General features: G+C 46.3%; 2 protein-coding genes across 5 annotated transcripts; both read right to left on the bottom strand.

Moving 5' to 3' along the window:
* Positions 1–178: 178 nt before the first annotated feature.
* ZPR1 (ZPR1 zinc finger) lies at positions 179–9723 on the bottom strand. 2 transcript variants are annotated; one of them, XM_057750503.1, is made up of 14 exons: positions 9499–9723; positions 9157–9318; positions 8642–8732; positions 8196–8266; positions 7493–7579; positions 7213–7335; positions 6800–6847; positions 6552–6618; positions 6068–6138; positions 5325–5414; positions 4773–4883; positions 4026–4112; positions 2160–2225; positions 179–796 (listed from the first exon to the last, which is right to left on the bottom strand). In XM_057750503.1, the coding sequence occupies exons 1-14, from the start codon at positions 9667–9669 to the stop codon at positions 662–664; spliced, it is 1380 nt and encodes a 459-aa protein (XP_057606486.1). In that variant the 5' UTR covers positions 9670–9723; the 3' UTR covers positions 179–661. The 2 variants fall into 2 exon arrangements, with proteins under 2 accessions (XP_057606486.1, XP_057606487.1); XM_057750504.1 differs by lacking the exon at positions 4773–4883.
* A 1847-nt stretch (positions 9724–11570) lies between these two features.
* Positions 11571–14080, bottom strand: APOA5 (apolipoprotein A5). Of its 3 annotated transcripts, none has more exons than XM_057750506.1 (4): positions 14043–14080; positions 13486–13542; positions 13261–13372; positions 11571–12732 (listed from the first exon to the last, which is right to left on the bottom strand). In XM_057750506.1, exons 2-4 carry the CDS (start codon positions 13532–13534, stop codon positions 11781–11783), a joined length of 1113 nt encoding a protein of 370 aa, XP_057606489.1. In that variant the 5' UTR covers positions 13535–13542; positions 14043–14080; the 3' UTR covers positions 11571–11780. The 3 variants fall into 3 exon arrangements, with proteins under 3 accessions (XP_057606489.1, XP_057606488.1, XP_057606491.1); XM_057750505.1 differs by lacking the exon at positions 14043–14080 and adding an exon at positions 13697–14034; XM_057750508.1 differs by lacking the exon at positions 14043–14080 and adding an exon at positions 13872–14034.
* Between the last annotated feature and the right edge of the window lie 13882 nt (positions 14081–27962).

Below are 27962 nucleotides of genomic sequence, written 5' to 3'. Positions count from 1 at the left end.
CATGCTACGCAAAAAGAGAAGCCACCACACTGAGAAGCCCACGCACTGCAATGAAGAGTAGCCCTGCTCACAACTAGAGAAAGTCCGCAAGCAGCAATGAAGACCCAACACAGCCAAAAAAATAATAAAAATAAATTAAAAAAAATAAAAACAAGGACAGAGCGAATTCAGAGGCCAGTGCTGTTTGAAAGCCACCATTTTAATGAGAACCTCTTCACTTGTCCAAGATTCCTTCCCCTCAGAAGACCCTCTTCCTGTTGAAAAGTCGGTATTTTATATACCAAAACCAACTCTCAGACTCCAGATGTAGCTGTCTTTCACGTTCTCCAGCTCTTCAGACTGCCAGCCCTAGATGAGAGAGCGTTATGTGGCAGGACGGTAAAGACTTGATGGGAAAAAAAGTGACAGTGATTTGCCTGATGGTTCATTTCTGGGTTTCTTCCCAGGCCAATTCAAATCCTCCAGAATAAGGCAAGTAACCCAAGAGGCTTGTGTTTCCATCAAAAACTGTTCAGAAGGTGTGCTCAGATCTCCAACTCAGACCAGATGTCCTCCCCACATGGGCAGGGCCTGGTGGGGAGGCCACTCCAGCCTTTTCCAATAGCAATAAATAACTGCACAGTCTGAGCAGCACTGGAGGCTGACCGGGAACCACCCACTGCTACCGCTGGGAAGCCAGGCTTGTCTCGTAGCCCTCCGTCTTCATGTCGTTGAGCCCCAGGTCCTCATTTTGGTCAAATGTGCGCTTATAATGCTCCACCTTCATCTCAGGATCGTCTTCGGGTGCATACACATTCTGCAAGGCCAAGGACAGACCATCAGTGCCTATGCCATCCTGCCATCCCCCCTCCCCCAGGTAGCTTCCGATTCCCACTTTGCCAAGACCTTAATGAGTTTTTCGTTTTTCTTATTTTTAATTTTTGGGCCATGTGGCATGCAGGATCTTAGTTCCCAGACCAGGGATCGAACCTATGCCCCCTGCAGTGGAAGCACAGCGTCCTAACCACTGGACTGCCAGGGAATTCCCTTTATTCTCAGTCACTCCTTCATTCACTTATTTATTTACTTAAGCTGTGCCAGGTCTTAGTTGCAGCAGGCGGGATCTTTAGTTGTGGCATGCAGGATCTTTTAGTTGCAGCATGCAGACTTCTTAGTTGCAGCATGCACACTCTCTGCTGTGGCATGCATGTGGGATCTAGTTCCCCGACCAGGGATTGAACCCGGGGCCTGTAAAATGGGAACACGAAGTCTTACCCACTGGACCACCAGGAAGTCCCCCCTTTATTCTCTAAGGGCCTCCAACACCCCATGGCTAGGCTCAACTCATGGGCAGCAACAGAGCCCACATGGGCTAGAAGCAGGACTGCAGGGAGAAAAACTTTCTATCTGAACTTCCTACGAAGAGAGTAGCATAGTCTTAATTATGGAGAGACCTTAGAACATTTGCCTGCCCCATAGTAACTGCTCAATAAATGTTACAGCTACTGGACTATCTCCCTAATCAGCTTAAAGCCTTTTCCCATCTTGGCCTCCAGACAAGGCACCATTTCTCCTCACTCCACAATCAGATTTGCAAAATGAAAACTCCATTGCTGGACTCAGAGCTGGGACACGAGCTAGACTAGAGGAAGAAGGAACCTGGGAGTCTCCTTTTTTCCCTCTTGACACATACTTACAGTCCCTTCCACTTTCCCCTTCCTCCCTTATGTTCCAATTTCTGCTAAAATGTTCCTTGATAAAAAGTTAGAATTATGTCTCTCGGGACTTCCCTGGTGGCACAGAGGTTAAGAATCTGCCTGCCAACGCAGGGGACACAGGTTCGATCACTGCTCCAGGAAGATTCCACATGCCACAAAGCAACTAAGCCCATGCACCACAACTACTGAGCCCGTGTGCCACAACTACTGAACCCCACACGCCTAGAGCCCATGCTCCACAAAGGGAAGCCCCCGCAATAAGAAGCCTGCACACCACAATGAAGAGTAGTCCCTGCTTGCCACAACTAGAGAAAGCCCGTGTGCAGCAATGAAGACCCAACACAGCCAAAAATAATAAATTTAAAAAAAAAAAGAATTCCCTCAATTTCTGGAGAAATGATACATATTTAAGGAAGGTTAGAAAAGCTATCTCTATGAAATAGGAGGCAAGGACTACTGTACCTGCAGGTAGCTGTTTCCTGCTGGATCATCCATGATAAAGTGAGCCTTCATATTACCCTCGAGGATCTGAAGGAGACAGATACAGCTGAGCATGTACATCTTACATGGCTCCTGGCAGGAAGGGGCTATGTCTGTCACACAGAAACCAACCCAATTTATACTGCAGAATCCCCCAAAGTTTTAAGAACTGGTGAAATGAAGGTACCACTAGAAGTGGAGTGGAGAGGATCTAAAATAAGGACTGTTGACAGCTATTTAAGAAGGAATCCAGAATCCCTAATCTCCTCTCCCATTCCAAACACACCAATTGCCCTTCGCCCATCGCACTAGAAGACATTCTGTGAAGTCACCACAGCGCACTACGGACTGGGGGATATGGGCCCAGTTGAGGGCAGAGGGAAAGGGATCAAGAACAGAAGGTTAAGTGAATGTACCCTTATTGGAAACAGACATACACGCACCCCAGCCCTCTTCCCACACTCAGCTCTCAGAACAGTACCAGCCAAGCCTTCACCCTCAGGCCAGGAAATGGAACACCCACTGATGGGAATCTGACCAGCCCAAGAGGAAACACCTAACAACCCCGGCACTGGAGTCACCTCAAGAGAATGGCTAAGCTAAATCCCCCTCCCACAAGCCCAGCGTCAACAAGACTCAACCCACTCAGGTGTTTTAGTCCTCTACTTATGAACAGACAACCAGTGATTATGACATCTGAGCAAAGCCCCTAGCCTTGAAAGACAAAAATCAAATGGAAAAAAAAACAAAAAACAAAAAACCTTAACAGGAAATGGAAACCATGCAAGGAAAATAAAACGTCAAAAAAAACAAAAAAGAAAGAAACCAACATTAATCTTCTCAAAGAGAAAAAACACTACATCCTTAAAACAACAGGACACTATTTTTTTGTTGTTTTTTTGGGGGGGGGGTTGTTTTTTAAGCTTTTTATTGGAATACAATTGCTTTACACTGTTGTGCCAATTTCTGCTGTACACCAAAGTGAATCAGCTGTATTTATACATATGTCCCCATATCCGCAGGACGCTATTTTTCAAAAATGAGGAGAAAGTATCGAAAGACCAAAAAAGCCACTTGAAAAATAAAAATGTCAGTGGAAATGAAAAACTCAATTGAAGGGTTGGAAAATTCAGGTAATCTCCAAGACTAGAACAAACACAAAAAGACTGAAAACAGGACAAAGAAATAAGTAAATTACAGAAGACCAAACAAGTAAGTCTAACATCCAAAACATAGAGGTTTCTCAGAGAGAACAGAGGGAAAGTAATAGAATACTTTTTAAAAGCTCCCTAGAACTGAGCCATATGAATTTTCAGATTCAAAGAAGCCACCAAGTGCTTAGCAACAGTGGTTGAAAACGGAACCACACCAAGGCACATCCCAAAATTCCACATCACAGAAGACAAAAAGATATCACGAGAATAGGTCACAAACAAAAAAACAGGAATCAGAATGCCTTCAACTTCTCAACAGCCAAACCGGGAAAATGAAAGACATTATTTGGAAACTGGAAGACTTTAGAAGTTCTGATAAAAAATTATTTGCATCCTAGAATCCTATTCCCAGCCATTAATCTAATATAAGAAGAGTAGAACAAAGAAATTATCAGACATGCAAAGTCCCAGAGATTTTACTTTCCATGCATTTTCTCAAGAAGCTACTAGAGAAGATGTTCCAACAACAACAAAAAAAGGGATAGAATCAAGAAAGGAGATGGCATGGGATATCAGACACCACGAGAATCCCCAACACGTCAGAGATGTTTAAATGTGAACAAGAAAGCACATGCAGGCTCTTGTCCACTGGAGCCCCAGGACCACGAGCACTGACTGACCAGAGTCCTCTCACCTGGTCCAACTTCTGGCTAAACTCCTGCAATTTCTCCGTCTGGCCGGGATTGGAACTGTCACCCAGTGTGAAAGGGTTCTTGGTCACCTGCAATAAATGGCATCCACATTGCTAGAACACTGGCTCCGTGTTGGTTACGCTTAATCATAAACCTTGTGGGGGGTGACGGGGGTGCCTGTCAGGGAACTTGGTCTCCATTTATGCCGCACCCCCTTTCCGACCTAGGTGGTCACTCCTAAAACCGTGTGGATTCATCTGCCAAGATGACAATAGGCAACATGAAACAAAAACTATAGAAATGTTCTTAAATATGATCTCTAGTCCTCATGTACAGACGTGCACAGTATAATCTACAAAGACAAAATGCCTGACAACCGAGAACCAATTAAGTGAAATGATTCATGAAGAGGATAGACATATGGGTTAAATAAACACACACATGTATATGTATATTTGGGACTTTCAGATGCTTGAAGGACCCTCATCTCCCCATTTTACAGTGAAATAAATGACTTACCCACACCACAAAATATTTACATCAGTTCAGAGTTAGGCCTGAGAATTTCCATTCTGAATATCCAATAAACTTATCATCACAATCCAAAATAATATGTAAGTCTCTCAAGCCAACTTTAATGCAGAGAAACCCCAGTTATCAGCTCCAAACATTAGGGCCTTTGTGGCCTCCTAGCCCCTTCCCCACGCCGCACTGCAGAAGCTACCGTGCGCTACACTCAGCGGACTCACCAGTTCCCGGATGTCTTTTAGCATCCCCTCTAGTGTGGTGAACTTGCCCCCGAGGACAGCCATTCCCAGTTCAAATTCCAGCTCTGGGATTTCCACACTACATGTCTCAGACTGTGAGATGAGAGATCAAATTAGGCTTTAAATGAGGAGCCGCTAGAGAAAGCTAACCAGAGTCCTCCTGCCAAATTAATACCACCAGTGACAGTTTGGGGACAAAGTCAGCTGTCCCAGTTTCCTCTGAATCTCCAATTAAAGCTAGACTCACTCCTGGAACCAACCTTAAAAGGGGACATTCTGAGTCACGGCTCCAAGCTGGCAGGCCTCCTGTCATTAGAGGCCAGAAATAAGGGCCTTCACAGACACTAGAGGCAAAAAGCTGTCAAGTCATCAGAAAGAGCTTCTGGGTCACCTTCTGAGTCTGCACTTGCTACTCTGGATCAGCTCTACTCAGGGATCCTCACACTCTTAAGACATGACTGAGAAAAGACAGATTTCCCCGGGACAGAGAGAGCCTTGTGCAGAAGAGAATCACTTCCCTGAGCAGCTTGTTACCTTGAGCAGGTCTCTGGTCATATCTGAGGGGTGGGTGATGTGGAAGGTGATCCTGGTGCCCAAGGGCTCTACTGCTCCTCCAGATTTCACCTGTGCAGACAACAGCGTCAGGAGCAGCAGCAGAGGAGACCCCTGCGGGCAGCGGGGGGAGGGGGCGGGGTGGGCTCGGGCCACCAATCATGCCCACCAATGGCTACCAAGGATGGTGCCTTCTAAACCAACAGTGGCAGCAGTCACCCAAACCAAAATCACCAAAAGCGGGCCCGGGGCAGAGTGCCCAGCACCAGCAGCCTGCAGCAACGTACCCCAGCTTGCCAAGAAACTGAATTCGCTTTTTAAAAAAATGGGATTGAAAGGGACTTTCAACCGCATCTAATGTGTAGATTCCCTTTATAATTTTCTGGTTTAAGAATTTAAACAGCTTATGCTTGAATACACTCAGGGAAAGGGAATTTACAACCCTCCACGGCAGCCCACTCTATTTTCAGACAGAACTAGAGTTTTTCATTACTGAGTCAGCATCTGCCTCCCAACTCTTCCATCCCTCCGAGCTATACGTCAAAACGTGGGTCTCTCTCTTCCATATAACCATCTTCAACAAGGTATGCTACCTCTAACTTTCCTTCGCTAAGCTAATTTCTGGTTCCTTCAAGAGCTCCTTGCCCTAAGCAGCTTTAGAAAGGATGAAAGTTAGATAGGGGTTGCCCTCAAGCTAGTCTTCCCAAGCGATGAAGCCCACCCACCTCGTTGGTGCGATGGCCGCAGTTCTCACAGCTGGTAGCCATGATGATGACCTCCTTGAAGTGCGGAATCTCTGGAAGATGGGATTAAGGAAACCTGCTTCCAGCCCAGCAAGACCACGCTCTGGGGAAGCACAAACCCAAACCCCACAAACACGCCGCTGCTCCCAAGACTGCAGGACACAGATCACAAAAAGCTGCCTATCTCAGACAGCCCCCCGGAAGAGGGGAAGGTCGCCACCCATGGTGCTCCCTGTTCCCCAGTGTTTGACGACGTGGCTCAGGCCACATACAGCAGCCAAGAGACCGTGGCCTAATTCTCTCTTTGAACCCAAAAGCCAAGGTGCACAGTCTCATCAAAGGCAACACCCTCCTCATCACTCCAAATAAAGCACGTGCTTTCCTTGAAGGGCGTACCCTCCAGCCTGAATATAACCTTCATGCCGCAGCCAGACAAACAGCAACCTGACTGCCCGACAAAAGATACGAACTAGCTTCATGTTGGTCTGAGCAGGAGCGTTGCATTCCGGGCAATTCGTGTTGAACTGGAGGACCTGGAACACAACACAGGGGCGCAGGGTGAGCCCTCCCAGGCAGGTAAACCCTGCTCAGGCTAAAGACATTCAGCTGGTACGCTGGCAGCCGCTTGCGTTGGTGGTGAGGAAGAGACACTGCACAGCGTCGGTCTCAGCCCACCACTCTGCTCCTTCCTCCACAGATGCCAATGGGACTCACTTCGTTTCTGAGATCTTCCTCTTCTGCCTTCTCTTCTGGTACCTCTGCCTAAAGAAGCAGAGACACAAATCCTATGTTGGCACACAGACCTCAGCCTCCCCAACACCCTGCCCTGGAGTGACAGAAAATGCTTTGGCTTCCTTATGTCAGCTGCCATCTCGTGGGTTTAACAGGGAAGTCAGAAAGCAAAGCCCCAGTCAAGGGGAGAACAGAGCTTAGGATAGGATCACAGCCACTGCTGTTCTGTGTTGTAAAGTTTACCCAAAGTCCCTACGTGAGCTAGACGAGAGGCACACACATGCTGAGATAGGGTACACAGGGCAGTGGCAGCAAAATAAGTTCCCACTGCCTCCAAGCAACTCAGAGTGCAAGGTAATTCCAGAGCATTCTTCTGGCTTCTTCAGCGCACTTACCTGGAGCCCCAGCATCTCTTCCTGCTGTAGAGTCCGATTATAGTGTGTGATCACCAGGGCATCATCTTTCCGGGGAGCATGTGGGTTTTCCACAAAGCTGTTCCCTGAGGGATCATCAATGATCTAACAGATGGGTAAAGAGAGAGCAGTTACAACAAGAAATCATGTATGATCCTCCAGCTACCGTCACACCACTGAGGCCCCACAGAAAAATCTCAGACAGTCTTAATGGTCTACTCCTCCCCTAAATCTAGGGCACCTGGAGTCCCTCAAAACTCACCAGGGTGAATGGAGAGGCCACTTGCTTCAGCTCTTTCAGTCTGACAATGAACTCATCAATTCTTTCAGCCATGCCTTCTTCGTTCGCCTGACAGGAAGAGAGAGTAAAAGATCAGCCCTGGTGACAGGCCTTATACCCCCATCACTTCCAACAGGAAGTCACCACCCGTCTCAGTGTGACCGGGAACAGAGGCTCAGGCTTCACAAGAAGTTCACCAAATAAGTGTAACGTTTATAGGTGGTGCCAGATGAGCCTCATTTGCTCACTCACTCAGCCATTTAGTCCAGGCACTTGTGCCAGGTTACAGACAACAGCAACTAAACCAGAGCCCTCTCACGGGGCTCCACGACCAGCTGAGAAGACAGACACCTAAGTCTGAAATTATATTATTTCATACATACATACACCTGTATATGTAAACTGTCATAATAAATGTAAGATACAACAGAACACTCAGGAAGGACACTTCAGAGGTAATGCTGCAGTGTCTGTCTGAGAAGAGGCCTCAGTGTACAGTGGGGGAGGGGAGGTGGAAAGGCCAGCGGTACAACATACGCAACATCCAGGCAGCTCCAGCATCAGTGTGCTTCCCCTCAGAGTTCTCCAACATTCAGTCACAGACAGTTCAGCCACACGGGAAGGTTAGCAAGTGTACATAAATAATTTTTCCTTGAGCTGCTGCAATCAGAAAACGCCAGCTCACCCTTCGCATGGGCTGATCCTGCTCCAGGCCAGAGATAGCACGGCTGATCAGTCCTTCAACAGTAGTCAGAGCTGGTGAGTAAGAACAAAAGACACATCAGTCTTCACTTTGCTATCAAGTGCCTGTGTGACCCTGGGCAGTTCACTTGAACTCTCTGGGCTTTGCTTTCACCTATAAAATCAGGAGGTGGGGAACAAGGTTCCATTCACCTCTAATATGAGTGATTATTACAGAAAATTCTGTAATAAGTACATCACAGTCTTACGATCACTATATACAACCTTAAGCTGCTTTATCTAAGCTTTCCACTTATGTTAAACCAAAGAAGATCACAGCGATGTGGCCAGGCCCACACACAAGCCACTAGACCTGGCATCAGGAGTTTTGCAGTAAAGTAAGATATGAACTAGGCATGAACAGAGCAAACACTCTGACCTTAAACTTACCTCCTTTCTGGCTGAAGGCAGGAATTTCAAAATCTAGCTCTGGGATCCTTGTGGTGGCAGAGTCAGTCTTCACTACTTCTCTGTTCATGTCCTGGGCAGAAAGAAAAACGTTTAGTCCACAGAAGTCAACAATACAGGTTCTTCTCAGGAAACAGCAGACTGCCCCCTGCATCAGAGCCCCCAGCCCAGCTGTGTCCTCCTCTCTCCACTTGGGAGAGTCCAGACTGTTCCTGTGGTATAGTACCTTGATGTGATCCAGCTACCCAAATGGTGAGAGTGCTATTCATAACAACTACTGACCATCTGATGCCTTCTGACAAAGTTTACAAAGCACTTTCAGAAGTCTTACCTCACCTGGGCAGATGACAGCACCAACGCCACTTTATAAAAGAGGAAACTGAGGCTTGGACACTTAAGTGGATTTATTTGAGGTCTGATGACCTGGACCAGAGCTCTGACTCCAGTCTGTAAGCTTTCTCTAGGACACTATACTGACTGCTCTGGGCTCCTCTCACCTCCTGGGCCCTGACGGTCAAAGTGTAGCGCACTCCCTGGTCCTGGATCCTGCCTGCCGACTGGATCTCCGTGTTGTTCCAGCCACAGTGCTCGCAGGAAAAGGAGCTCACGATTATTTCTCTGAAGAAGGGGATCTGGGTGAGCAGGAGGCGCGTCATGCCCTGTGGGAGCAGAAAACGGTTAAGGAACGAACCAATGAAACCCCCAGCCCCCATCTACAGAGCCCCGGGCGTGCTCCGCCTCCGGGACCCCAACTGAACCAGCCTGGCCAGGCGGCCGACCCCCGCTCCTCCGCGCCTCAGCCCAACCCTCCAGCTGCCACGGCCGCGCCCCCGCCTCACGTTGCGGTAGCAGTTCATGCACAGCGACTCGATCTCGGTGGGCTGCTGCTCCTCGTCCTCGGCGCTAATGGGCCGGAACAAGCGCCCCGGCCCGGGCTCTCGAGCCGGGGCGGGCGAGGGGGCGGCATTGGCCGCCGGGGGCCCGGGCTCCACAGCCCCACTGGCCGACATCACCACGCGCAGCTCAGGCCCCAACTTCCGGCTTCTGCTCCCTCTTGGCCCCACCCCTTCCTCCGGCACTTCCGCCAACTACCGCCCCGCCCTTTCTTAAAGAGGCCGCGAACACCCCTCGGGGAACAGTACCTGACAGCGTTTCCCAGCTGCCGGGATTATTCGGTCCTGACTTCCAAAGCCAGCCGAATCCAGTTTTTCCCTCCACCTCAATTCAAGCGTCACTGCCCCCAGGGCGTCCTCTCAAACCGAAGGCAGTTTTTTTGCTCCTTTGCAATAACTCCTCCGCACAGGGTTCTAACTATTGGTCCACAAGACCAACTACAAGAGACTTGACGGCTAGGAGCCCCTGGCAGTCCATCGGTATCCCCGAGAAGGTGCGCTCCAACCTGGGTTTGCTTAGATCCACCATTGGGCCAGATGCTGCTTTGGCTCTAGATCACCCTCCCTTAGTCCCTCAATCTCTCTCCCTTTCTGTTCTTCTCACTCTCTATTGCTGCCCTTATAAACACCTGCCCAAATTCTAGCCTCCAATACACGGCCCTCACTTTCACCCCTACCGGCTCATCCTCACCACATCCGACCCCAGCTGACTCACCCCTCCTGGTTTCCTAACCACTAACAACAAAAACACCTCTTTGGGGGGTAAACTTTCCTTTCCAGCACCTCCTCTCCCTGGGCACCCTTCTCCCAGTTCTGCTGCTAAATCTAGGGTGTCATGGAAGAGGTCCAATCTGCAGGCATGATGAGTCCAGATTCACATGGGGTCCATGCTAAGAGGGAGTGTGGTGGTGAGAACCCTGTGCAGGGCGGGCTGAGGCAGGAGGAAAGGGAGCTAGCTGCACAGGGCGTTCTAAGGGGACTGAACTGGTGTGTTTACCCTTTCCTCTAGCCTCCACTTTACCTACCCACAATTTCAGACTTCCCAGGGAGCTACCCAGAGCTTGGTTACCCCCAAGTGAACCTATACATGGGGAATGGGGGCGGGGTTTAAGAGTTTGAGGGTCCCGAGGAGAATGTCAGTCACAAAAAGAGGGACAGTCAAAAAAGTGGCCATTCAAAATCTGGAACAGCAGGGACAAAGAAGACAGGCCACCTCAGGAGGCTGCACCTCCTGCACACTGCCCTGTGGTTAGCAGACTGGTGAACAAGGCAGGTGCAGGGGAAGAGTCTCTAACCCAGGCCCAGCCAGAGCAACACCCCTCCGACAGACCTGATTTGGGAGGGGATCGATGAGAAAGAGCAGCGAGGCATGCGAGGGGGTGATGGGTGTGCTTTGGGGATAGTGGTGAGGCCACTGCTTTCAGATATAGTCCAAATGAGAGTCACACCAGGTAAATAAGCTTCCATCACAAGCATCTATTTCATTTGTGTCAGAAATCTAGACTTCCACCTGGGAGTCGGGAGGGAGGGGCCAGAGATGGGGAGGGCACACAGTAGGCTCCCCAGAGAGTTTAAGTAACCCCCACAGTTTGGGCGGCTCAGTCAGCTGTTTCGATGCAGTGTTATGTAAGGAAACCCGGTCTCTGCTCCCTCCCATCACAGTCCACACCATTTGTCCCCACCAGCATCAACCAGCAGGGATATATACACACACACACTATCACATGTTCTCCTCATCATATTTGCTTCTCTTTTTCCCTTCTCTTCCCCCAACAGAAGCTGTCATGGCAGCCCTGGGGAGAAAAGAGCTCCTCTCTGTGGACCAGCTGTAGCAGTGGCCACCAGGTGGCCAGAAGTGATCAGAGACAGGCCCGGGGATGCAGAGACACAAGCTTCAAGCACCATGGCAACAGGCTTGCACATAATGACCTGCCCATAGAGTGCCTCCTTCCAGCCCTCTCCGCCACCCCAAAATGGAGCAACTCAGGAGGATTCCCAAATGAGCACCGGAAGCCGGGTTTGCAAAGCCTGGTGAATGTAATGCATCCGGATGGGGGAATTGCAGGAGGCTGGATGGCCTAGGACAACAGCCCTTTGGGTGACCTCAGCTATCCTGTGCAGGGCCCTCCACCCTCTGCCCAACAGGCCACCGTCAAGGACATAGCCATGTTAAAGGCTCAGGCCGTGGGCTCCCCAGGCAAGGATCTGGGACATGGGCAAGTAGACCCTCACGGCTCCCCCAGGTGGCCGGGACTATGGTCTTGAAGGCTGTAGTTGATGTCTTCCCACAGGTCGTCGAGGCGTGCCTGCAGCTCGCTCCGGGCCTTGCCTCGGTCCCCTTGGAGGAATTCTGGGGCGAAGGAACTGTGGCCGGGCGGAGGCGGCGCTAGCTGCTGCTGGATCTGCCTGGTCTCTTGGTCAATGGCGCGGGTGAAGGCGGCGATCTGCAGGAAGGTGTCGTGGCGGAACGCCTGGAGTCGCTGGCGCACCTCCTGAGACAGCACCTGGGGGTCCGGTTGGGCCTCTTCCTCCGCACCGTCAGCGCCGTCGCCAGCAAAGGTGCTGAGCTCTTCGCGCAGCTGGTCAAGGTTCTGCTGGATGCGCGCGTACAGGGCCTTGGCCTTGAGCGTGAGCTTGCGCGAGAGCACCTGCACGCAGCGGCTGAGGCGCGCGGGGCTGGCGGCGGAGTGCGGCGCCACGCTGCGGTGCAGCTCCTGCACGTGGTGCCCGATGCCGCTCACCAGGCGCTCGGCGTAGGGGTGGAAGAACTCCTTGACCCGGCTGGTGTGGTGCGCCACGCGGTTCTGCAGCTCCTGCAGCAAGCTCCGCGCCTCGTCCACGCCGCCCAGCAGCTGGGCCTTGGTGCTCTCTCCGACCACACGCAACTGCTCCTGCAGCTCCTGCACGCGCAGGGCCACCTGCTCCATCAGCTCCACCGTGTAGGGCTGCAGCTGCCGCCGCAAGCCCTCCAGATTCCAGCCCACGCGCTCATGCGCCTCGGCCATGTAGGGCTCCAGACGCTTCCTCACCTCCTCCAGCTCCTCCTGCAGCTGCTGCCGCATGCCCACCGGGTCACCTGGGAGCGCGGGAGGCTCCCTCCCCTGCCCATTGAGAGGGCCCAGCTTTTCCAGGAAGTTGCCCATATTGCTGAGGTCTGGCTCAAGTCTGTCTTTCAGGCTCCTGAGGAAGGGGACAGATAATCAGGCCATCAGACCGCTAGCCCCTCATCTCCTTTACCCCAAAGACATCAATCACTGATCCTACGCGGAAGTCAAGGATGCAGGGCGGTGGCCCCAGAGCCAGGTCTCTAGTACTAGCCCAAGCCAACAGAGACTCCTCCCACAGGAAGTACGGTCACGTGGCACACACCTATTCAGAGCTACACTGCCCAATTCCTGGTGCACAGAGGCACCTGGACTCTCACATAATCCTTTCATTCTGCGGACTGCAGTGGGGGATCCTCTCCCCTATCCCTGGTTCCACGCCTCAGCGGGCATGGAGGCAGCAGCTATAGAGAGATCAAGGAGAAGACGGCTGCCAGCAGAGGGTGCTGAACAGCCCAGGACTGTCAGGATAGCGGGCAGAACTAGCACCGCTCAATTCTCTTCCCGGGGAAGAACCAGGAGGTTGAGGAACCAGGCAGCGCATCATCCCGCTCTTGTGGGGTGTCTCCTGCCTTCGCCCGCACCCCTTGCCCTAGCCACTCACGCGGGCTCCCACGCCAGCTTCTGCTGCTGGGTCTGCTCCACGCTGCCTTTGTCCCCGCTGCTCTGGCTGAAGTAGTCCCAGAAGCCTTTCCGTGCCTGGGTGACAGGAAGCACTGTGGAGAGGGAGGGGGTGAACAGGGGTTTGGTTTCCTCCCCCAGGGGGCACAGACCCTTCAGTCCAGCCTCCACCCACACCTCCACAGTGAAGTCAAGGTTGGAGACCCACCTGAGAGGAGGACCAGAGCCCGGGTCAGAGCTGCAGCCAGGCTTGCCATGTTGTTCTCTGAGAAGAAAGGCAAATGGAGGCCTGGTGAGAGTGAAGAAGCAAAGAAGGGACACCAGCCAGGGGATTTGCCCCAGGGAACCCCGCCCCAAATCTGTTAACCCTGCCCTGGGGTGTAGGGAGCACAGAGCTGTCAAAGCTCAAGAGGACTGACCTGGTTGAATATGGCTGGGAGGGAACGGGTGTCTTCCTGGGATGGGGTAGGGGGCTCCTTTTTCACTTCATCACATCATATGCAGTGTGGTGAAGGTTTCCCCACTCCCCCTTCTGCCCCAAGAGATCCCAGGAGCAGCTCTCTCGGCCCCTTCTGCCACCATTCCCCTGCTCACCTATTCCTGCCACCGTTTCATGCTAGGAACACTGAGGTGTCCCGGGGGGAGAAGCAACTCTGCCAAAGTGCTCCAAGAGGAGGTCCTTAATTCCTAGTTCCCACCCCCAGCCCTCTGCTCGGTCCCTTCCCTTTGGACTCCGACACACATCCCTCTGCCCCGGCCGCTCACCTGCTCAGTTCTGGGCACAGAGAGCAGACATTCTGCTTTATAGGCCAGGGCCTGGGCCTCTGGCAACAATTGCTCTGAGTAAATACCACGTGGAGGTTCAAAGAAGGGTGACCTCAGCTGCCTCTCAGTGCTCACCTCCTGCCCTTTCCTGGCACCCAAGGGGTTAACAAGTGTCCTAGTACCTGGGTGCTGCCCCAGTAGAAAAGTGCTTCCTGGAAGGTTATACAAGAAGTGGGCCTGAACTCCTCAACCAGCTCCCCGCTCCAAACCCCTTGACTTCCAACCTTCCTGCGAACCTGGCTGGCCCACCGATAGAGACAAGCCTGTTTGTCTGCTGAGGGCCCTGCTCTTACTCAACTGCCCAGAAGCACTGTGCCCCAGCCAGAGAGGGACAGTGTCCAGCTGCCAGCCTGAACCTGAGCAGCCCTGACAGCTCCACCACAGGCTCCTCAGGCAGTCGGGGAAGAGCTGGCATTTACAGAGCTAGAGACCCACCCACCTCCCACTCTATGAAATAATCCTGGAACAAGCTGGGGAAGTTTGATGGGGTGACGATGACATAATGAGAGGCATCTGGGCCCAGAGAATGGGGGCAGGAGGTGGATTCTCCCCATGGGGAGAGGTTGAAACCCACAGGGCCTATGAGGAGGAGAAGCCAAAAGGCCCAGACTTCCTCTGGTGACATGCCCACTCCATATACTTAAACACACACATTCATAAACTCCTGATTTTTGCTTTTAAATGTATCTTGAATCAGTCTCCTGTCTTCCTTTTCTACCACTGGTCACATCACCACCCCACTTGTCTCTTACCTTGATCACATCTGTAGCCCTCAGCAGGTTTCCCTGCCATAGTCGTGCATATTCAGTCCACATTCTGCTGTGGCTATTCCCAACCCACTTCTGGCCTCACCTCCTGCCACACAAACCCTTGGCATTCCCTGAGCATGCCACCTCTTTCAGGACCTTAAGCCTTTGTACCTGTCATTCCCTCTATTTGAAATATTCCTTGGTGAACTTATATTCATTTTTTTCAGACTTAGTTTGCATTAGTTAAGATTAGGCTCAGCTCCAAATGAGCAAAAGAAAAAAAGGGGGGGAGGGGGAGGAGAGACTAGCTTAAACAAAATGGAATTCTATTTCTCTCTCATGCAAACATAGGCCAACCAAGGCCCCTTCTGTCTTGCTGCACTATCATCCTCAACAAAAGGCTCATGTCCAAGTGTCAGCTGCTTCAGCTCCAGCCATCAAGTCTACCTCCCAGCTGGCAGGAAGAAGGACATGTATCCTCCCTTGAAAGACACATCCCAGAAATTGTGCTTACCACTTTTACTGACATCCCATTGGTCAGAACTTAGTCACATGGTTACACTTGGCTGAAAAGAAGAATGGGAAATGTAGTCCTTATTCTGGTTGGCTGTATTTCCCAGCTGGAAAAGAGCTATGTTACTGAAGAAGAAGAGAAGAATGGATTTGGCAGGGCATGAGTAGGCTCTGCTGCATAGCTCCAATATCACTCTAAATGCCCCCTTCTGCCCTTACCCTTCTCTGGAGACAGACGATTCCATATTAACCATAGAACATTTTGTATATTCCTAGTGTATCGCACTTATTATCCTGCAGTGCAATGGTTTATTGACATATGTGAGAGCTCTCTGTGTGCAGGGACTTTGTCTGATTCATCTCCATGTCCTCACATTATGTTTGGCATGGCACAAAATACATATCGATAGAAGACTGAGTGAGTTCATTCATTCAACTGATTAAGGAACTGAGGTTTGGGGATATTAAATGACTTGTCCACCATTACACAGTAAGAGGTGCAGCCAGAATTGGAACCCAGGTAGCTAAGGCCAGCGTAGGATGGGGCAGAAAGGATAAGGAGATCACAACCAGGTCATGGAGAGCCTTGTGCAAGCAGTCACTGAAGAGTATGTGATGGAAAGATCACTCTGGAGAGCAGCAAGACAGAAGGTGAGGAGACTGTTGAGTAACCTGAGAGACGATGAACTCTCTGAAATAAGGCACAGCAGCGAGGATTGGTAGGAGAGAATAAATTTGAAGGATATTGACGTAGTGAACTGATAGTACCTGCTGACTGGTTGGATGAAGGAGGTAAAGGAGAGGAAGGAATCCGGATGTTTCCCAGGTTCCTTGGCAAGTAGGTAGGTGATATATGCATATATGCAATAGAATATTATTTAGCCTTAAAAAGGAATGAATTCTGATACATGCTAAAAAATGGATGAATCTTTTTTTTCCTTTAAAAAGTTTTCTTTTATTTTGAAATAATTATGGCTTCACAAGTTGCAAAGACCATACAGAGATGTCCCCTGTGCCTATCACCCAATTTCCCCCAATGGTTACATTTTACATATAACAGTAGCACAACGTCAAGAGCAGGAACTGACATGGGAACAATGTGTGTAGTTCTATACCATTTTATCATCTGTGTGGGTTTGTGGAACCACCACTGCAATCAAGGTACAGAACTATTCCATCACCACAAAGAGCTCCCTCATTTGCATCTCTTTTTACATGTTTCTATCTTTTTCAAAAAAATTCTCATCAGATCCTTGAGAGAAGGGACATCCGTGTTATTTGGTTTTGTGTCTTCAGAATCTCATGTGGTGCCTCGCTCTTAGAAGGCACTGCTAAATGTTTGTGAAAGCAAAGATGGAAGAATGGAAGAGGGATTCTACCCATGGAGGCCAGGGCCAGTAACCCGAGATCCAGGACAGGTTATGACAACATTTAGCTCCAAGCCAGTGGCCAGGGACCTGAGGACAGAGGCCTCTTCCTTGGATTTATCTCCTGTTTGAATAAGATATTGGCAGATGCAAGAAGAGTAAGAATGGTGAGGCTCACCTCACCTTAATTCCAATAATCACAGCTCTGTCTGTAGTAGAGAAGGACATTCTCAGTCCAGTACCTTTTATGGGAATCTCTCACATCACACCACATGGCCACTTACCCACTCCACCTATCTTATGTCTGCCCTGTTCCACCTCACATCCCTGGCACATCCTGTCCTTGCTGGAAGAATCAGGGAGACCATCCTGACCTCGCCTCGTCTGCTACCCAGCTAGCATGTGGGGCAACATTTGTCTCAAGGCTCAAGAAAAGTGTTCAGTCCTAGGGCATGGTTTTAAATTTTTTTCTTATTAGTAATTGCTATTTATAGATAAGGAATTTTTTTTGCTCAGTAATTATTATACTCAACAGGAAAACTCTGAAACTGGGAAGGGAGGAAAAGCATAGAAGAAAACAGCTACAGAAACTGCATAGACAATTATACACATATGTTCATGGCTATACACACCCCACATAGAACGTGTGTGTGTATGTTTATTATCAAATTACTAGTCCTAGTAGAAATAAGGGAATATTTATCAAACATTATCCATGTTATTATAATAGATTTTAATCAGGGCAAAAGTCAATTTGTGTTCCCTTAAACAGAGTGGTTAAATCCTCCAAAATGAGAAACATTAGCTTGGAATCTCTGTCAGCAGTGAGCAATTTGTGTTGTCTGGTCTGCAAGTCTCAAAGGGCAGTTATTTGATTTCCAAGTCTTTTTTTTTTATTGGAATATAATTGCTTTACACTCTTGTACCAGTTTTTGAGGTACACCAAAGTCAATCAGCTGTATTTATACACATATCCCCATATTCCCTCCCTTCCTCGACTCCCCCCCACCCTCCCCATCCTGGCCCTCTAAGGCATCATCCGTCATCAAGTTGATCTCCCTTTGCTATACAGCAACTTCCCACTGGCTATCTATTTTACAGTTGGTATTATATATATGCCTATGCTACTATCTCACTTCATCCCAGCTTCCCCTTCATCCCCCGCCCCCCCCAACCTTGTGTCCTCCAGTCCATTCTCTGCATCTGCATCCTTATTCTTGTCTTGTCACTGGGTTCATCAGTACCATTTTTTTTTTTTTTTTTAGATTCCGTATATATGAGTTAGCATACAATATTTGTTTTTCTCTTTCTGGCTTACTTCACTCTGTATGACAGACTCTAGGTCTATCCACCTCATTACATATAGCTCCATCTCATTCCTTTTTATAGCTGAGTAATATTCCATTGTACATATATGCCACATCTTCTTTTTCCAAAAATGGATGAATCTTGGTGACATTATGCTAAGTGAAATAAGCCAGACACAAAAGGACAAATTTTGTATGATTCCATTTATATGTGGTACCTAGACTAGCCAAATTCAGAAGTAGAAAGTAGATTAGAGGTTACCAGGGGCTGGGAGGGGGGAGGCATGAAGAATAAATTGTTTAATAATACAGAGTCTCTGTTTGGGAGATGGATAGACGTGGTGGTTGCATAACCATGTGAAAGTAATCAATGCCACTGAACTGGGCACTTCAAAGTGATAATTTTATGTTATGTGTATTTCACCAGAATATTTTTAAATAGCACTTCTGGTTCCCTAATGGTTTTCTGCTGAGGCTGTACTATAGACTGTAGCTGCACTGGACTGTCTGCGAATCATCATCATCACCACCACCCCTCCTAAGGTCTTTTCTGGGATGCAGAGGAGACACCTGGAACCATATTTCCCAGAACCCCCTTCTCTCTATGGGCCTAAGTTAGATTCACCAGAGTAAGATGGAAGAGGAGAGACCGTTATTCTTCATTGGTTGTTGCAGGAAGATGTATAGCCAGACTTGGGGTTTAAAAGCAGCTTCTGGGTGACTTTCTTAAGAATCACACTCAGGACTTCCCTAGTGGTGCAGTAGTTAAGAATCCACCTGCCAATGCAGAGGACATGGGTTCAGTCCCTGGTCCAGGAAGATCCCACATGCCAAGGAGCAACTAAGCGCATAAGCTACTGAGCCCATGTGACACTACTGACGCCCATGCGCCTAGAGCCCGTGCTCCACAAGAGAAGCCACTGCAATGAGAAGCCCATACACTGCAATGAAGAGTAACCCCTGCTCACCACAACTAGAGAAAGCCTACATGTAGCAACAAAGACCTAAAGCAGCCAATAAATAAGTTAAAAAAAAAAAAAAAAGAATCACACTCATTGGTTTTGCAAACTAAGATAATTAGGTGAGCTTTTCATTTGTAGCCACTTACAGGTGAACTTTTGAGAATCATTTCTTCAAGTGCAAGCTGAGATGGTCACTCCTCCAGCCCTTCCAACAGTTTATAAAACAGTGATTTTCTACATTACAGGCTTTCACATATATAGAGTGGCTGTTGTTTTTCTAACCAAACTTAGATTAATACAATAGGTAGGTGCAAGACACACTCATGCATCCCTATTTCATGATATTGTTTTTAGTTTTTAAAATGTTTGGGTTGGTTGGAGGTGTTTGTATATGTGTACATGTTAAGTACTTTGTGTATGGAACCATTTTAAATCATCATAGGCAGAGTGACACTTCACCCTAAATGATTCAACACACATCTCCTAAGAATAAGGACACTTTGACATAAACAGAATATCACTATGACACCTATGAAAATTAACACAATTCTTTAATATCATCTAATATATACCATATACTCAAATTTTCCCAATTCTCCCAAAATGCTTTTTATAGCTGTTTTCTCTCTCTTTTTTCTTTTGAAATTCAGGATCCAATACATTTCATGGGGTCGTTATGCCTCTGTTGTCTCTTTACGTTTAGAGCAGTATTCCCCAACCCCTGACATTGACTTTTTTTTGAAGAGTCCAGATAAGATGTCTTAGAAAATGATCCGAATTGGACTAGTCATTTCCTCACCATTAGATTCAGGTTAAACATTTCTGTTCAAGTCTTTGGATTCAAAAACCAATCCCCTAAAAGCTCTTACTTACAGAAGAAGTCAGCTAATACACGTAAATGGAATGATGTAATTTTTAAAAATCACTATTTTGCAACCCTTAGAGAATATTTGATCCAGGCGAAGTTTCATCAATGAATGCTAAAACCATTACATGAAAAATTCTTGAGGAAAGGGATGCTCACATGCCTTCAAACCATCTCCCCACAGATTACTTATCAAATCACTAAACTTTACTTTTGCAATGGAGAAATCTGGTGGATCATTTTAACCAAGTGATCAAACTTAACATCACCAAACAGTGGGACAAGCTGATATTTTGTAGTCCAGATATAATGCAGTAAGAAGGGTCAGCTAGCACCTCTGAGGTGTCTTGAACCAGATTATTTACACAGAACTTGTTTAAGCTTCCCTGTCTTCACTGTCTCCCTGTTGTGCAGAATCATGGTATTCACAGACAGCTGCATTTTTAGAAGAGAGTTAGCCATCTGCTTTTTTGGTTTTGGTTTTGGTTTTTCATCCAAGAATTGCCAACATAATCTGACTGTAGAAAAAAGAATTTTTAAATATATATTTATAAAGATAAAAGGTACCTTACTCTTTATTGCTCAGTAGCAGCAGTTTTGCTATAAACACATGAGTTAAACAAGTATATGGATCTCAAAGACTCACTGTGCACCAAATGGGACGACCTCCTAGACAGTCTTTCTCTTGTGACCTTTTCTTTAAAGGAACATCAGTGACTTGTCATTCTTTCTTTTTTAATAGCATTTTTTTTAAATTTATTTGCTTATTTATCATTGGGGTTTTTTTGGCTGTGTTGGGTCTTCATGGCTGCACTCGGGCTTTCTCTAGTTGTAGAGAGCAGGGGCTACTGCTCATTGCGGTGCATGGGCTTCTCATTGCAGTGGCTTCTCTTGTCGCAGAGTAGGGGCTTTAGGTGCATGGGCTCAGTAGTTGTGGTACATGGGCTTAGATGCTCCTCGGCATGTGGGATCTTCCTGGATGAGGGATCAAACCTGTGTCCCCTGCATTGGCAGGCAGAGTCTCAACCACTGCACAACCAGGAAAGTCCCTAGTGACTCCTCATTCTACATAGTACTTAAAACGTGCTGCAGATTGTTCTCCTTCAGTGTAATCTACCAAGAACTCAGGTGTAAGCTGTGATGCAACAGTCTTCGCTCAGTGTGGCAGCAGCTCCCGGATTCCATCTCAAAACACACCAGAGACACAGAATACAATCATAATATAGTAATGGCTCATCACAAATCCATTCTACATTGTTTACACTTTTATCACCAGGTCTTAATGGAAGTCCATTTCTTTAAAAAAACAAACACACGTCTCAAGTACAATTGAAAAAGAAAGGTATTTATGCTTAACACAGCATTAAAATAGCCAGGCAAGTTAGGTACTAACCTGTGTAATCATTTGTTTGTCTTGAAGGACAATCTGTTTGCATTATTTGTCAAAAAGAAAAATAATTAAATGGGACATCCAGAAGTGAAATATATAGTCATTAAATTGAAAAAAAAATTCATGGGAATTCCTGGTTGTCCAGTGGTTAGGACTCCCCGTTTCCACTGCAGAGGGCCCAGGTTCGATCCCTGGTCCAGGAACTAAGATACTAAGATCCCACAAGCCATATGGTATGGCCCAAAAAAATTAAATTAAAATAAAATAAAACCCATTTAGATACAATTGGAAAAAGAATTAGTAAACTGGAAGGTTGATCTGAGAAAATCACCCAGAAAGAATCATAGAAATAGAGGAAGAATGTATGAAATGAAAGTTAAGAGCCATGAAGAACAAAATGCAAAGGTCTAATATATTCCTACTAGGATTTCTGCAAAGAAAATAGAGACACTTCAAAACAGGCAATATTCAAAAGATGATGGCTGAGAAATTTTGAAAATTGAAGAAAGATGTGACCTGAATCATCAGTTATAGGAAGCATCTTGAGTCTTCAGTAGGATTAAAATTAAATTAAAAGAATACAAATCAAGACACATTATAGTGAATCTGCGGAATGTCAAAGACAGAGTATCTTAAAATCAACCAAAGAGAAAAGACTAATTATCTACAAATAAAAATTATTAAACTGACAGTTGGCTTTTCAGCAATATATCTTCAAAAGACTGAAGGTAAATTAATGGCCAACCAAGAATCATACTCAGGTAAATTGTTATTCAAGAGCAGCAAGTTAATTTCAGAGAATGACTGAGAGAGTTTATTACTTACAGATCCTCACTAAAAGAACTCCTAAGGATCTGAAAAGGAAACAGACTGAGAGGAGTGGGATACAAATAACATGGAAGCAACAAATAATGAAATTAGTGAACGTTCAGGTGAATTAAAAAAAGCATTAGGGAGGGGCTTCCTAGGTGGCGCAGTAGCTAAGAATCCACCTGCCAATGCAGGGGACACGGGTTCGATCCCTGCTCCAGGAAGATCCCACATGCCGCGGAGCAACTAAACCCGTGTGCCACAACTATTGAGCCTGTGCTCTAGAGCCCGTGAGCCACAACTATTGAGCCCATGTGCTGCAACTACTGAAGCCCATGTGCCTAGAGCCCGTGCTCCACAAGAAGAGAAGCCACGGCAATGAGGAGCCCACGTACCACAATGAAGAGTAGCCCCCACTCACCACAACTAAAAGAAAGCCTGCACACAGCAAAAAAGACCCAACACAGCCAATAAAATAAATAAATAAATTTATAAGAAAAAAAAGCATTAGTGAGGGGCTTCCCTGATAGCACAGTGGTTACGAATCTACCTGCCAATGCAGGGGATATAGGTTTGAGCCCTGGTCCAGGAAGATCCCACATGCCACAGAGCAACTAAGTCTGTGTGCCACAACTACTGAGCCTGTGCTCTAGAGCCCGTGAGCCACAACTAATCAGCCCACCGTGGCGCAACTACTTAAGCCTGCGAGCCTAGAGCCCGTGCTCCGCAACAAGAGAAGCCACCGCAATGAGAAGCCTGCGCACTGCAATGAAGACTAGCCCCCACTCGCCACAACTAGAGAAAGCCCGCGCACAGTAGCAAGGACCCAACACAGCCAATAAACCAAAATAAAATTTTTTTAAAAAAGCATTAGTGGGGACTTCCCTGGTGGTGCAGTGGATAAGACTCCATGCTCCCAATGCAGGGGGCCTGGGTTCGATCCCTGGTCAGGAAACTAGATCGCACATGCTGCAACTAAGAGTTTGCATGCCACAACTAAGGAGCCCACGTGCAACAACTAAGACCTGGTGCAACCAAATAAACAAATATTTTTTTAAAAAGCATTAATGATTTTACATATATTTATGTATATGTGTGTATATATACACATATATCTAACCCATATGAGATTAGTTTTTTATAACTAAAAATTGGTCAAATCTTGGCAATTTCATATAGTTCAACCTAACATAAAACATTTTTATAGTGGTTTAGTCTATCTTATCCACTGCTATATTTCCAGTGCTCAGAATGCTGCTTGTCACATGGCAAGGGACCTCAATAAATATTATTGATGAAGGGACTGCTTTAGAGAAGGTGTTGTAAACAACGAGGAACTAAAATCTGATTGGGTTGGCCAAGAAAAACCCGAACAAAGTTTTTGGCCACCCCAATAGACCAAAGTAGCGTAGAAAATGGGAAAGGAGAGGTCAAGGTGAAAGCATTCTGCAGTCTTTGCATTATTCAGGAAGAAGATAAGAATATTGATTATCTTGAGGCTGTTGAGTCAAGCAGGAAGATTAAAATTGCAAGGGTAACCCATTAAAGAATACAAAGAATAAACAACTTTCAAACTAGCACATGGGAAAAAGAGACTACAAAACATCAGATTGACTTCTAGCAAAGGCTGGTGGATTCATTACGTGCATTAGCCTCTGGTCTTTTCTGAAATCCCAATAAAATGGCATTAAAGTGCACTTTTTTTAAAAATGCATAAACCCACAAAGAGAATAGGAGACGAGAAATTTGGGAAGCTGGAAAGCTTCTAGATAGTCAGATGACAGTAACTAAACACCTGATAATATGGATTTTTTTAAGTAATTAATTTAATTATTGGCTGCATTGTGTTGCTGTGCGTGGACTTTAGTTGTGGCGAGCGAGGACTACTTTTCGTAGCGGTGCACGGGCTTCTCATTGCGGTGGCTTCTCTTGTTGTGGAGCACAGGCTTTAGGTGCGGGGGCATCAGTAGTTGTGGTGCAGGGACTTAGTTGTTCCACGGCATGTGGGATCTTCCTGGACCAGGGATCGAACCCATGCCCCCTGCATTGGCAGGCAGATTCTTAACCACTGCACCACTAGAGAAGTCCCAGAAGATGGATTTTGAAGCAGCAGTGGAGGAAGCGAAGAAACCCCCGATTGTATTACTGATTTCCCAAAAGCTCAGACATTAGCAGCAACAGATTCTTCTGGAAGCACGGGTGGCAGTGGGGCTGAAAATGTGACAAATGGCTGAGAGTCTGTTTGAGAAGCAGATTTCTCTCCACCTCCACTCAGCTGGGTTACTGTCCTTCCCCCAAAGCAGCAGGAAGCCAGAGGTTTATTCTCTGGAGAGAGTAAAAGAACAGGTCTCCGGCCTGGGGAAAACAAGATATTGTTGGGGCCAGGATGTCTGTATTCAAAAATAGCAGATTTAAGTAAAACGTTATGTATTAAGTTTTGAGACTCCTCTCCCCACACTCCATCCTTCCTTTTGGCCAAAATGTTGGCTGTTTGACTTTACCCTCCAGAAAGGAGACTGGAATACTCTCCCTGTAAAATTAGATTAAACCAAGAAAATAGGCCTACAGAAGCACTTTTGAGGGTTTTTGTGGTCAAGATGGTCTATTGAAAAGTGACTCATGGACTCAAGGCTTCTCATCAGCTTTGTTTTTTCTTCTAATTTACTATGAAAATTTTCCAACATAGAGAAAAGTTGAAAGAACAGCACAGTGATCACCCTAACACTCACCATCTCGGTTCAGTAACTGTTAATATTTTGCCATGTTTGCGTCCTCTCTCTACATATGTATTTTATGTGTGCTTAACCATTTGGAAGTTGCAGGTAGGAGGCACTTTTCCTCCAAACAACTTTAGCCTGCATGTTCTAAAAAAATAAGGGCACCCTTCTACAAAACCACAGGACTCTTATCATACCTAAGAAAATTAATAATAATTTCATGATATTATTGGATATACAGTCTATGCTCAAATTTCATTTAACAAGCTTTCTATTAGTGCTTTATTATTTTCTAAGTCAAGATCCAATCAAGGTGCGGGAAGGGATAAATTAGGCATTTGGGATGTGTGCATAAAATAGATCAACAAGGACCTACTTATAGCACAGGGAACTCTACTCAGTATTCTGTAATAACCTATATGGGAAAAGAATCTGAAAAAGAATGGATATATGTTTGTGTCTAACTGAAACAGTTTGCTGTACACCTGAAACTAACACAACATTGTAAATCAATTATGCTCTAATATAAAATAAAAATTAAATTACAAAAAGATCCAGTCAAGATTCATGTGTTGCCCCTGGTTGTTAATAAAGTACTCTTTAGTCTTTACTAAATCGTTCCTGCTTTTCTAAAAATGACGTTAACTATTTAAAAAGACCAAGCCAGTTGTCTTATAGAATGTCCCATATTCTTAATATGTCTGGTGGTTTCTTTGTAAGTGTCACTAACCTTGTTTCTCTATCTTCTATATTTCCCATAAACTGGAATCTAAGTCTAAAGGCTCAGTTATGTTCAGGCTATGTTTAAAGCATTTCTGGCAAAAATGCTTTAAAGAGGAAGCAGGACCTTCACATTCTATTACCTCGCATCAGGAGAAATGCAGTGTCTGGTTGTCCCACTGCTAATGATCCTAAGTTTCACCACTTGGCAAGCTGGTGACTAGGAGATCTCTTGGACGTGCTATTTCCCTTTGAAATTAGCAAGTGCTCCCTTGTCACTCTGTCTTTGACAACCTGATGAATTTAGCATATGTTCACCATCTTTACCTGAATTATTTCATTGAAGGAGTTGCAAAATGGTGGTTTTCTAATTCTATTATTCCTTCTACATGTTCTAGCTGACATTATTCTGTAGAGAAAAACACTCCATTATCAATGAGGATGAACTACAGTTCTTCCTGAAGAAGCAGGGTAAATACTTGATTCTTTGCTTTGATCAATTTACAGAAGGAAGGGGTAAAATATTCTCCTCAATGGTGGCAAGTTAAATTTTATATTTTTCTTTTGGTGGTCACTGTGGACTCGGGGCATTATTTTCTTTTTCAATTTTTATGATAATTTACACTCATTACAATACAGTATAGCCATGTTTGATGCACAAACTCTTCCTAACTTGGCCAGTGGGAGCACCTTCAAGCTGCTTCTGTGTTCTTTTAACCCACCCCATTTATGAGTCAGGGTTCTTTAGAGAAACAGGACCAATAGGATATAGAGATAGAGATAGAGCTAGAAAGAGATATATAAAGAGATTTATTACAAGGGGTTGCCTCACACAGTTATGGAGACTGGGAAGTCCCACAGCCTGCCACCTGCAAGTTGGAGGCCCAAGAAAGCTGGTTCTAGCTCAAAGGCCTGAGAACCAGGGGAGCCAATGGTGTAAGTCTCAGAACGAACTCAAAAGCCCAAGAACTGGGGGCTGATGGTTCTAAGTCCCAGTCAGAGTCCAAAGGCCCAAGAACCAGGAGCTCCAGCATACAAGAGGTGGGAAAGATGAATGTTCCAGGTCAAGTGGAGCAACCAAATTTGCCCTTCTTCTGTCTTTTTGTTTTATTCATGCCCTCAAACGACTGAAAGATTTCTATGCACACTGTGGAGGGCAATCTTCTTTCTTTTTTTTTTTTTTTATTTAATTTTTTTTTTATTTTTGGGGGGGTACACCAGGTTCAATCATCTGTTTTTATACACATATCCCCATATTCCCTCCCTTCCTTGACTCCCCCCCCTCGAGTCCCCCCCACCCTCCCCGCCCCAGTCCTCTAAGGCATCTTCCATCCTCGAGTTGGGCTCCCTTTGCTATACAACAACGTCCCACTGACTATTTTACAGTTGGTAGTATATATATGTCTGTGCTACTCTCTCGCTTCTTCTCAGTTTCCCCTTCACCCCCCGCCCCCTCCCATACCTCGAGTTCTCCAGTCCATTCTCTGTGTCTGCGTCCCTGTTCTTGTCACTGAGTTCATCAGTACCATTTTTAGATTCCGTATATGTGAGTTAGCATACAATATTTGTCCTTCTCTTTCTGACTTACTTCACTATGAGGGCAATCTTCTTTACTCAATCCATGCTAATCTCTTCCTGAGACACCCTCACAGACACACCCGGAAATGATATTTACCAGCTATCTGGGCATTCCTTAGCCATCAGGTTGACACTTTGAATGCTTCCTTGATTTCTGGTACAACTAGGTTTCTCAAGCTCACCTTGTGCTTTGTTTGCCCCAGACCTGGGTCTCCAAGGGGCCCTGGTTTGTTTTAGTGGAGAATGGTATTACCAACCCAGGTTCCAGTGCTTGGCATTGTTGTTGGGTTGTCTTTGCTTGTAGGCCCTTGCAGTTAACTAAAGTATGAAATACATGGAAAAAAAAAATCATGATTTCATATAGATATCTCTAATTCAAATTTTCAACTGTAGAATTTTTCTTTTTTAAAATTTTTTATTCCTTTTCTCTTATGTATTAATTTGCTTTAACCTACAATACACATAAAATAGTTTTAGTTTATCACTTGTCTTTTGACTTTGCTTGGCAATTTGATCTTTTGCCTTGCAAAATTTTTTTATTTTTGTATAGTCAAATTAATCTTTTCATTCATTTTAGATTTTGAGTCATAATTAGAAAGACTGTCATTACTTCCAAGTTGTAAAGTAATTCACCTATTTTTTCTTTAGCACTTGTATGTTTTCATCTTTTCATTTAGATCTCTCATGCATTTGAAGTTTATTCACCTCTCATTTATCTCTCGTGCATTTGGAGTATATGGTGTGAGGAATGAATCCAAATTTATCTTTTCCCAAATAGCTATTCAGTTGTTTCAATACTATCTCCCCATTACTCAAGGTCTAATGTTACTCACATACTAAATTTCCATTTGTTCTTGGGCCTGTCTCTGGACTCATCATTCT

Source organism: Hippopotamus amphibius, chromosome 9, assembly GCF_030028045.1.
Source record: "Hippopotamus amphibius kiboko isolate mHipAmp2 chromosome 9, mHipAmp2.hap2, whole genome shotgun sequence".
Classification (NCBI taxonomy): domain Eukaryota; kingdom Metazoa; phylum Chordata; class Mammalia; order Artiodactyla; family Hippopotamidae; genus Hippopotamus; species Hippopotamus amphibius.
The sequence above is the reverse complement of the archived record's forward strand: the minus strand, read 5'-3'. Positions and strand labels throughout refer to the sequence as shown.